General features: G+C 36.9%; 1 protein-coding gene across 1 annotated transcript; it reads right to left on the bottom strand.

Moving 5' to 3' along the window:
- Nucleotides 1-635: 635 nt before the first annotated feature.
- LOC117126648 (uncharacterized protein At4g04775-like) lies at nucleotides 636-1,113 on the bottom strand. Its single transcript, XM_033275271.1, has 2 exons — nucleotides 949-1,113; nucleotides 636-872 (listed from the first exon to the last, which is right to left on the bottom strand). Exons 1-2 carry the CDS (start codon nucleotides 1,111-1,113, stop codon nucleotides 636-638), a joined length of 402 nt encoding a protein of 133 aa, XP_033131162.1.
- Nucleotides 1,114-10,182: the final 9,069 nt, after the last annotated feature.

Genomic DNA, 10,182 nt, shown 5'->3' with positions numbered 1-10,182 from the left:
GAACTTTTGCTAAAATCAAGACCATGCAGATTATTTTGGTCCTGATGATATACGGCTTCAGACCGAAGGTGGATTTGCGGACTTCAGGTTCAATCCGCGTTTGCCAGAGGTTGAGGATTCAGGCAGTCTGTACTAAACAGCGACCCTTATGTTTAGAAATATGGGGTTGAAGGTCTCGTGTAAATGTTTAATGTCAGTGAAACTTTGTTTAAATATCGGTACAACTATGTGTTAATGTTGGTGAAACTATCTCTATTGTCGGTACAACTTTGTTCACTCTATTGTTCAATTTTCCAACTTTATAGTTTCACTTAGTCAATTTTCCAACTTTTCGTTTCACTTAATCTCAACTGTTTCAACTTTTGGTTTCACTTAATCTCACTTGTTTCAACTTTTGGTTTCACTTAATTCTTGTTCCAGCTTCTGGCTTAACTTAATCCTCTGTTCGTCTTTTTCGTATAAATAGGTCAGATATTGTGTTAGTTTCACTTTCTCAATTGTCTAACATACTAAAAATAATATAAACTTTTTCGATAGATCAAACTACATGGTTGTTCAACTTCGCATAACTTAGAAAAACATAGCTTAGCAATAACAGTTAGTTATAGGAATTGGAATTCTCTTAGGAATTTTAATTACTTTTTGTACATCATAATTCCTACAACTAAAACGATGGTAAGAAGAACACAACCTCCTGATATCTTTATCATGGGCATCTTTTTGGGACCTTCGCGGATATCTCCTTCATTCCTTATTGTTGCTTTGAGACTCTGAACTTCTTCTTCGAGCATTCGAACTTGGTAGTTCAGCTGATGTATCTCATCGGTGAAGGCTTCGTCAACCCATTTGAAGACATGATTGTCGTTCTCGAGCTACAACATGATTGTTTTTCAAAACGAGTAAGCGTGATTCATAAGCGTTCGATATATAAACAACAAACGGATGTACCTTTTGTGAAGCCGCAAAGAGACACCGATAATACCGGCGATATGGGTTTGGATTGCTTCTGGAGATGATCTCGGTGACGCCCACCCCGCACCAACACCTACTAGGTATCCCCGGAGTTCGTATCCGTCTCCGACCACCGGTCGTGGAAGATGAAGCGGCGGACATCTCGGTTTTTGGGAGGGAGGGAGTGACGAGGAGAGAGAGGAGAAAGATTAGGGAAGAGAGAGAAAATAAAGATAGCAAATGGGGAAAACCTAAAAAAAGGGTCTTTAATACTTCGATTGAACGATTGGGAAAAGCTGGGAAATTAGAAATTCGAAAAGCTGGGCGGGAAAATTAAGAATCCTACGGTTTTTTCTGTTGTAAGTTTCACCAAGTACTCAGTTTTACAGAAAGCGTCAAAGTTGCACTTTTTAATTATTTCTATTTATCTTAGTTATACTCGACTTGAATTAATGATTTTGTGGTTATACCAATGCAATTATGTTTCTTGAGTTCATTTCTCATACGATCATGTACATATAAACTTGATTTCGTGCCATAAAGAGTTATCAAATCTAACGAGGTCAATTTCAGCGATAAAGCTATGACAACAACTTGTATTTCCTATATGATTGCTACCAAGCAATGAGATAGAATTTTAACAATTCTTATTAAATCATAATTAACATAGCACTAATAATAAACTACAATCGTATTACTTCCATGACTTATAAAATTAAATTACAAAGTTTAGAATTTACAATCATATTATTCAATTTACATAACGTAGTTATACCAGTTTCACTTTGTTATACAACACACAAATAAAATTTATTTCACCTCACAACGTTCTCATACGATAAAAACACCAAAACCGAAAGTGAAAGGCAAACACCAAAAAGCGAAAGTGAAAGGCTTACAACCAAATCCACATCAAAACTGAAACCGAAAGGTTTACAACCTACTCTTCTTCTGTTTCTTGTGGGGATGTTCATCGTGCTCCAAACCTGTGCCCACATTATCTTCTTCTCCATATCCACTCTCACGCTCACAATAGTTCCTACTACAAGAGCTCTCTCCAACTCTCGACAGTTCCTCGGTTATTTGAACTATTTTCAATTCTTCGATGTCCTCCACATGCAAAATACTTCTTCTTTGCTCTCTATCAACTGATGTTAGATAAACAAACACATCTTCATCATCCAAAATATATGATTGCCTCTTAGGTTCCACTACCAATGGAATGTAACCCAAATTGAGCCTCTTCGTAAACGGATCTATTCCCATCTTCCTGCATATCCTCTCTTTCAACAACGAATAAGTGATCTCCTCCAACGATGATGTCTTAAAGGATATAGCATACAAACGAGCATCGGTTGGAATCCATTCATAATCATCTCCATCTTTAGAATAATGTCCATCATAATCAAAGTGTATGTTCGTCGAAAATGGACACATTGTCTGCAATAAAAACATTTAAGCACTTAAAGTTATACTTGTTTATTCAGTTATACCATTCACGTTATACTTGGTTACACAGTTAAACCATTAAAGTTATACTTCGTTATACTTCGTTATACCATGTCATAGAGTTGTGTCAGTAACCAACCAATTAGTGATAAGCCAGAACGTCTAATCTTTGATTGAATCGTCATAATTCCCGACATTCAATCATTCCTTTCCGATCCTCGATTAGTTCATGAAACCCAAATGAATAAGAAATTTTCAATTAAAACTATAAATTTGGAGTCGAGTCTTCAATTCAAAACCAAATTGTTATCAGCTTTGATTCCCGACATTCAATTATACAGTTGTTGATTATCGAATTCCCTAACAAACAGACCATTCAAAATTTCCGATTGTCGATTAGTTCATACACAAATACGAAATCTTCTATCTAATCGGAATCCCGTGAATAATGAGTTCATCTATGGTGGATTCTATACATCGGTCTTAACGACCATTTGAGATACATACCCTGTATAACGAAATTAATAGCTCGATGATCCAGTATCCAAGCGAAGAGATCGTATTCCAAACGAATTCACGAGAAGATGAGTACGAGGGAAGTATCGAGTGGGCTTCGAGTCGAAATTTGTCGGGGGGGGGAGGGAGGAGAGGAGAGAGAGAGAGTGGATTAATTTATTCATTAAATCGGTCAAGGGTGTTTTAGATATTAACCACATTCTCTAAGAGTATGAAAACAGATAAGAGTATGGCAGATCACATGAGAGTATGGTAGATCACTTTTTCCCTCATTAAGAGCACATGAGCACTTGACTCCATAACTTGTTAAATCCTAAGGTTTAACCCAAAATATAAGATTGAATTTGGTATACTACTCTTTATATTAAACTAGGGGATTGTCCGCGGATAGCGCGAAATATTATTTTATTATGGTTAAATATGATATTTTTGAATGATGTAATTATGTAGTCAGTATTTATTTGTGAAGAGCATGATTTAATATTTTATTGTGTTATGTAGTATTTAAGTTATAAGTTAGTATATTATGTGTTCGTCTTTTCAGTAATGTATTGTTGTGTGTATAGTAGTATTTGTTAGTGGTGAATTGAACTTCTAATGTAAATTATATTGAATTTCAATAACTTTGAATTTAAGCATTTGTTGATGCTAACATTAGCGGTTTCAGTGTCAAAATTGTATTTCATATTTTCACGTTTTTGAATATTATTCTTTTTAACAACAGTGAACATTATTCTTCTAAGATGTTTTTTTCGTCTCCGCATATTTTGACTTGAGCCGTCACCATCTATGTATTTATTTACATTTTCGGTATGCGGTGTTTTTTATCATCACCGGAAAATGCTCACCTTTGTTGCTCTTGTTTTTCCTCTTCTTCTTCTCTTGTGAGATTATCTGATATTCGTTGTAGATCAGGTTTATGAGTTTCCTGTTGTGCGGTTGTTTCTCATGATGTTGTACATTGTTTTGGTCAATATTTTTCCTCTTCTTTCTTAGATTTGACTAATGTTAGAAACTATATCTCTTTGGGTTGGGTCAGAGTTTAGTTGTCTTCCTTGTAGTTGGCTTGCCGTTGATAGTCCCTGCTAGTCTTGGTTTTCAAGATTTGGTTTTTGGTGATCTGACTTTTATGTTCTCTTCATAGCTCGAGCATGGCTCCATAGTTTGCTGATTTTGTGTTGTCTCTTTTTTTTTCTTTGTTCTCTCATCTCGTTGCACTTTTCATCGCTAGTTGTGTCTCTGGTGGCTCTCCATTTCACATATATGCCACTCAAGGTTTAGATAGTGTTTTCCTTCGTGTATGTTTTGTAGGTTTGGAAGATTATTTCTTGTCTCAAACTTGAGCTCTGATTTCTCTGTGGTTGGCTTCCATTCTCCTTCCCTTATGATGCTTTTCTTCTTCTCCTGCTTCCGTTGGTATAGGTGTGTGGAGTTTGTTTTTTGGTGTTTTGGTTTCTTAAATTCAGAGTTTTGTGGTTCTTCATTTGCATAGGTTCCTTGTATGTGGTTGTTTTGTTTGTGAGGGGCTTTGTACCTTTTACCCGGTGGTTGTGCATTATGCATGTGTTTTCTTGCTTCGTGGTGACTTTGGTTCGGTGATTATTCTTTCTCTGATCATTTTTTTGGTGTTTTGGATTGGTGCTTGATCGCGTTCATTTGTGTTCCATACATTTATTGATGAAGTGTTACTATAGTATTCTATTTTTTCTTTGTGATTGTGGAGATTTAAATTTAGATTATGTGCTTACTCTAGTTTTTTTAGTTTAGTTATTTTATGATTTTTTAATAGTAAAATATATTATAATATAAAATTAATAAAAAATAATAAAATAGTTAAAATTTATGTTATTTTTAGTTGTGAATAAATATAAATTTAAAATCTATTTTTTTCTTTATTCATCTCCAATTTTATTGACTAATAAAATATATTATAAAACTTCATATAGTAATAGTTAGTGAAGAAAAATAATAGTCACAATTAGAAAGTACTAAGCCAAATTGCAATAGTGTAAAAAAAAGAAGGATCAAAAATGTAAAAACAAAAATATATGGGAACACATGTTATCAAACCCCCTTGCCATTGTCATAAGAAGAGAAAAATCAAACTTTATTATATATATATATATATATATATAGATTATTAATATACTCAAGTAGGGCTGGCTGGCACAAATAACTGTTATCCTGCTAGTACTCGTTATCCATCCCGTAAACACAAATACTTGCCATAATCAAGGCAAGTAATAAATTATGAAATTTAATTACTTGCAAATTCAAACCAAGTATCAACTTTACTTGATTTATATTGACCGTTACTTGACTTTCAAAATATATTATCATTTACATCGTTTTTTTTTTTTTTTTTTTGACAGCAAAGAATTTACAGACTCATGTTGACTCTGTAAACCAAATCGGTAACTCCGCATCCATGTGAACGACAAAGGACGATTGTTTCCTAGCACTGCGTGCTAGACTATCCGCCCGAAGATTCGCTGTCCGAGGTACATGAACGATATCTGAGTTGAGGAAACTTCCTTTGAGAAACTGTATGTCTTCCAAATAGCTTTCGAATGCTGGCCATTCTTCTGGTTCCGAAACCATCTTCACCAATTGAGAACAATCCGTTGCAAACGTTACCTGAAACTGTCTTAAATTCTTCATACATTCCATTGCCCAAATCAACGCCTCTATCTCCGAATGAAGGGGTGAAAGACATGCCCTTACATTCCTTGCCCCTAGCAGCCCATCAAACCCTGGTAAAGTACTATACCAGCCTTGTCCTGAGAATGTATCCTCATCCTTCCATGAACCATCTAGGAAACACCATCGACCTTGTGTCACTAGGGGAACATTGGTCTGTACCGAGAGCCCTCTCGTTGGGTCATTTCCCACCTGTGCTTCTGCCCAAAGTGATGATTCTATTTCAGCTAATTGAAGAGTATCCCTCGGATCAATATCCAAATTACTGAAAACTTTGTTATTTCGAGCTTTCCAAATATACCATAAAATCCATGCAAACTGATGATCATCCATCTTTGGCCGGACTCTCCAAAATAGATGATCCATATTAGCAAACAATGAAGAAATAGGAAAAAAATTCGGAGCTGACGGAATCTTGGATAATGCCCACACTTGGCGTGCCGGTGGACATTCAAAAAATACATGGTTAATTGATTCTTCAGGTTCTCCGCATCGAGCACAATATGTATCTCCATTTATCCCTCTTGCCTTGAGATTTTTCATGACCGATATACATCCTGAGAGAAGTTGCCATAAAAAATGCCTTATTTTTGGGGGACACCGAACTTTCCAACAGAAAGCTTTAAGTATATCCACTGTAGGGCCATAAAAAACTGGCGGTTTTTCCTTATCCGGATAGACCCGTTCCACTTGATAGCCTGATTGGACTGAATATTTTCCAGTTTTAGTAAAATGCCATCCATTCCTATCCTCAAACTGATTCCTACTTAAAGGAATACTTTCAATTATTTTCGCATCCGTAGGATCCACAAGAGTCCTAATTACCTGTAAATTCCATGAGCGAGATTCCGAATTTATGAGGGAATCCACTGTAAGATCCGGATAAAAGTTGGGAAAATTTTTGGTTGCTGGTCTCGGGCGAGTGGCTGGGATCCAAGGATCATTCCATACAGAGATAGACGAACCTGTTCCCACCCGTTTAATTAGTCCTTTACAAACCAGAGATCTAGCAGAAATAATACTCCTCCAGCCATATGACGGAGAAGAAGAACGAATCGGTTCCAGGGGTGAAGCATTCCTGTAATACCGTCCTTTGAAGACTCTTGAGAAGAGAGTATTTGGCTTTTCTATCAGTCTCCATAGTTGCTTTCCAAGCATTGCCGTATTAAAATCCATAAGATCCTTGAAACCTAACCCACCATTATCTTTGGTTTCACATAATTTATCCCATGATTTCCAATGCATACCTTTAGAACTTCCTCCTGGACTCCACCAAAACCGAGCAACTGCGCTTGTTAATTTTTTAACGGTAGTCTTCGGTAATCGATAAACAGACATAACATGATTGGGCAGAGCCGTCACCACCGATTTAATAATTACCTCTTTTCCTCCTTTAGTAAAAAATCGAAATGTCCATCCATTAACCCTATTATTCAAACGTTCCTGAACAAAACCAAATACCTGTACCTTAGACCCTCCAAGACTTTCTGGCAACCCCAAGTAGGATCCCATGCCTCCTATATTTTGGATTCCCAGAATATCTCTCAACTCTTGACGAATTTGTTCTTCAATCTTATGCCCAAATTGAATTGAGGATTTCTGGAAATTAATTTGTTGCCCTGAGACAGCCTCATATTCCTGTAAAATCCTAAGAATAGTTTGACACTCCTCCTTGTTTGCCTTACAAAAGAAAAGACTATCATCTGCAAATAGCAAATGAGAGATTGCTGGACACGCTCGCGCCACCTTTAAACCAGTAAGTTGTTTCTCTCTCTCTGCCCTCTTAATATTCGCTATTAATGCCTCAGTGCACATAATGAATAAGTACGGAGACAGAGGATCCCCCTGCCGTAAACCTCGTTGAGGAATAATAAGTCCCTGTGGCTGCCCATTGATAAGTACCCTATATTGAACCGAAGAGATACATTCCATCATCAAATTGACCCAGTGGGGATCAAATCCCATTCTGTGTAGAAGTGCCACAATGAATTTCCACTCAATCCTATCATATGCCTTACTCATATCCGTTTTGATTGCCATAAATTTGTTCTGACATGATTTATTTGTCCTCAGTCCATGAAACATTTCCTGCGCGATAAGTATATTATCCGATATTAACCTACCCGCCACAAAAGCCGATTGTGTCTCCGAAATTAACCTTGGTAGGCAAATTTTCAAACGTTGACACAAAACCTTCGAGATAATCTTATAACCAACATTACAAAGACTTATCGGCCGTAATTCCGTCATCCTTGTGGGTCTCTCTACTTTCGGAATCATACAAATATTAGTCATATTTAAACGTGGATCCATATTTCCTGTAAGAAGAAAATTATTCACCAACTCAACCACATCCCTCTTAATTATATGCCATGAGTGCTGGAAGAAAAGAGCTGTCATCCCATCCGGTCCTGGCGCTTTCTCTGGATGCATCATAAATAAAGCTTGTCGGACCTCTTCCTCCGTTGCCATTCGCAGCAATATTTGATTCATTTGGGGAGAAATAGATGGTGCTATCTCCTCCAAAAAACTATCAAATTCCGTTGGATCCGTGGTCGTAAACAAACTCTCAAAATAATCAACCGCCACCTTCTCAACCCCTTTCTCATCCGTTATCCAGTTACCTGTTTCATCATGAAGACCCACTATTTTGTTACGAACCCTACGCTGCTTCGTCAAAGCATGATAAAATTTAGTATTTAGATCTCCAGATGAGTACCACATATTCCTGCTTTTCTGGTGCCAATATTCCTCCTCATCCTTATAAGCCTCCTGCAATTTCCTAGAAACCTCAATAATCTCTTCTTGTGATCGATTATTATCCATTTGCACTTCCTCAAGTGCCTGTTGAAGCTCCTGAATTTTATCTTTTCCATATGGTTGATTATCTTTACGCCATGTAGATATTTCATGGCGACAATTAGTAATTTTGGTAACAAGATCTCCTAGTTGTCCTTCCTGACTTCCCGTCCAGCCTGTTACAATCGATTCCATAAGACCCTCTTGGCCAATCCATCTTTTGTCAAATCTAAATTGCCCCCTTCTTTTCCTTATAAATTTATCCTCTAAGAAAGCCACCACTGGACGATGGTCAGATCCCACCATCTTTAGATACTCTGTATAAGAACATGGGAAAAGCGTATGCCATTCCTCATTTGCCAAAGCTCGATCCAAACGACATCTGACCGTCACTGCTCCTTTCCCTTTGCCCCTTCTTCCTTGCCAAGACATTGTATTTCCTCGAGCCGGAAATTCTAGTAAACCACTATTCCTTATCATATTATTGAAAGGGATGAATGAAGTAGCACAACGAAGAGAACCCCCATCCTTTTCATGATTCCCAGTAATTTCATTTAGATCCCCAATAATAAACCAAGGTTCTGATCTTGCCAAACCCAATCGGGTTAGTCTCTCCCATACTTGTTCTCTTAGCTTTGGCACCGGATCCCCATAAACAAAAGTAAGAAAGACTTGTTTTCCTTTAACCACCGCCTCAATATCTATCATTCTATTGCTAAAATATAAAATCTTCACCTGATACTCATTATAATAAAAAAGAGCTAAACCACCGCTCCTCCCATTAGGGTCCACAGTAGACACACTATCATATCCAAAGTGTGATTGAAACCCTTGTACAAACTCGAAATCCTGTTTCGTTTCAGATAAAAATAAAAAATCCGGTTTGTGTTTATGCCATGTCTCCCGAAGATAACTTATGGTCCAATGACTCCCAAGTCCTCTACAATTCCAGCTTAATATTTTCATATATATAATAACATCTTGTATTGCTCTCTCGAGCCCAAAATTTTGGGTTTAAAGATACCCATCCATTTTATAATCCCAATATAACAGTAACAAACTCCCATCCCTACCGATACCCAAACAAACCATCTGGACCCCTTATTCTGATACGTGCATTCCACGCTACATCCGTATAGTCGTTCACATAATATACTTGACAAATTAATCCTCAAACTCAGAGATAAGACATTCATAATTGTTCCTGCTAATTTATAAATTGAGGTGATGCATATCAAATTCATACATTTAATTATTTCCTGTAAGAGAAACAAAAAACCTCGTATCCTCACATTCCAAATCGCCTTCAGACTAATGAAATTTGAAACCACTCCACTTCCAAATTTCCAATTATTCCTCGTAGACCAAATTACATGTACCAAAGAAATAATAACTTGCATAATACGTGCATAATTAAATGCATTATGGTGATTTTCTAAAAGTACTTGGCCTTTAATTTCAACAACCATATGATCTAATAATCCACAGATGACTCCGCACCACCGAGGACGTAAAGCTCTTTCTACGCTCCTGAATACATCTTGAACCCACAAGCTCTTTATACTCTCTAGCTCCCACCAAAAGAAAACCATGTTTACTAAACCCTGCCTATGTAAACATATAAATAAGCATAACCACCGACTCAAAATCAAACCATTAATCCACCATCCTCCGTTAATCCACCAACCTCTGTTCCCATAAAATAATCTACATACATATCTATCAAATTCCCTGTCTTCAAAAGACTTCAGTACAATAAGAAGGCAA

This window comes from Brassica rapa, chromosome A07 (assembly GCF_000309985.2).
Source record: "Brassica rapa cultivar Chiifu-401-42 chromosome A07, CAAS_Brap_v3.01, whole genome shotgun sequence".
NCBI lineage: Eukaryota > Viridiplantae > Streptophyta > Magnoliopsida > Brassicales > Brassicaceae > Brassica > Brassica rapa.
The sequence above is the reverse complement of the archived record's forward strand: the minus strand, read 5'-3'. Positions and strand labels throughout refer to the sequence as shown.

Coding starts and splice junctions, on each gene's coding strand:
- LOC117126648 (XM_033275271.1), bottom strand. CDS start 1,113: ATGTCCGCCGCTTCATCTTCCACGACCGGTGGTCGGAGACGGATACGA. Junction 873..948: donor TCTTTGCGGCTTCACAAAAG/GTACATCCGTTT, acceptor ATCATGTTGTAG/CTCGAGAACGACAATCATGT.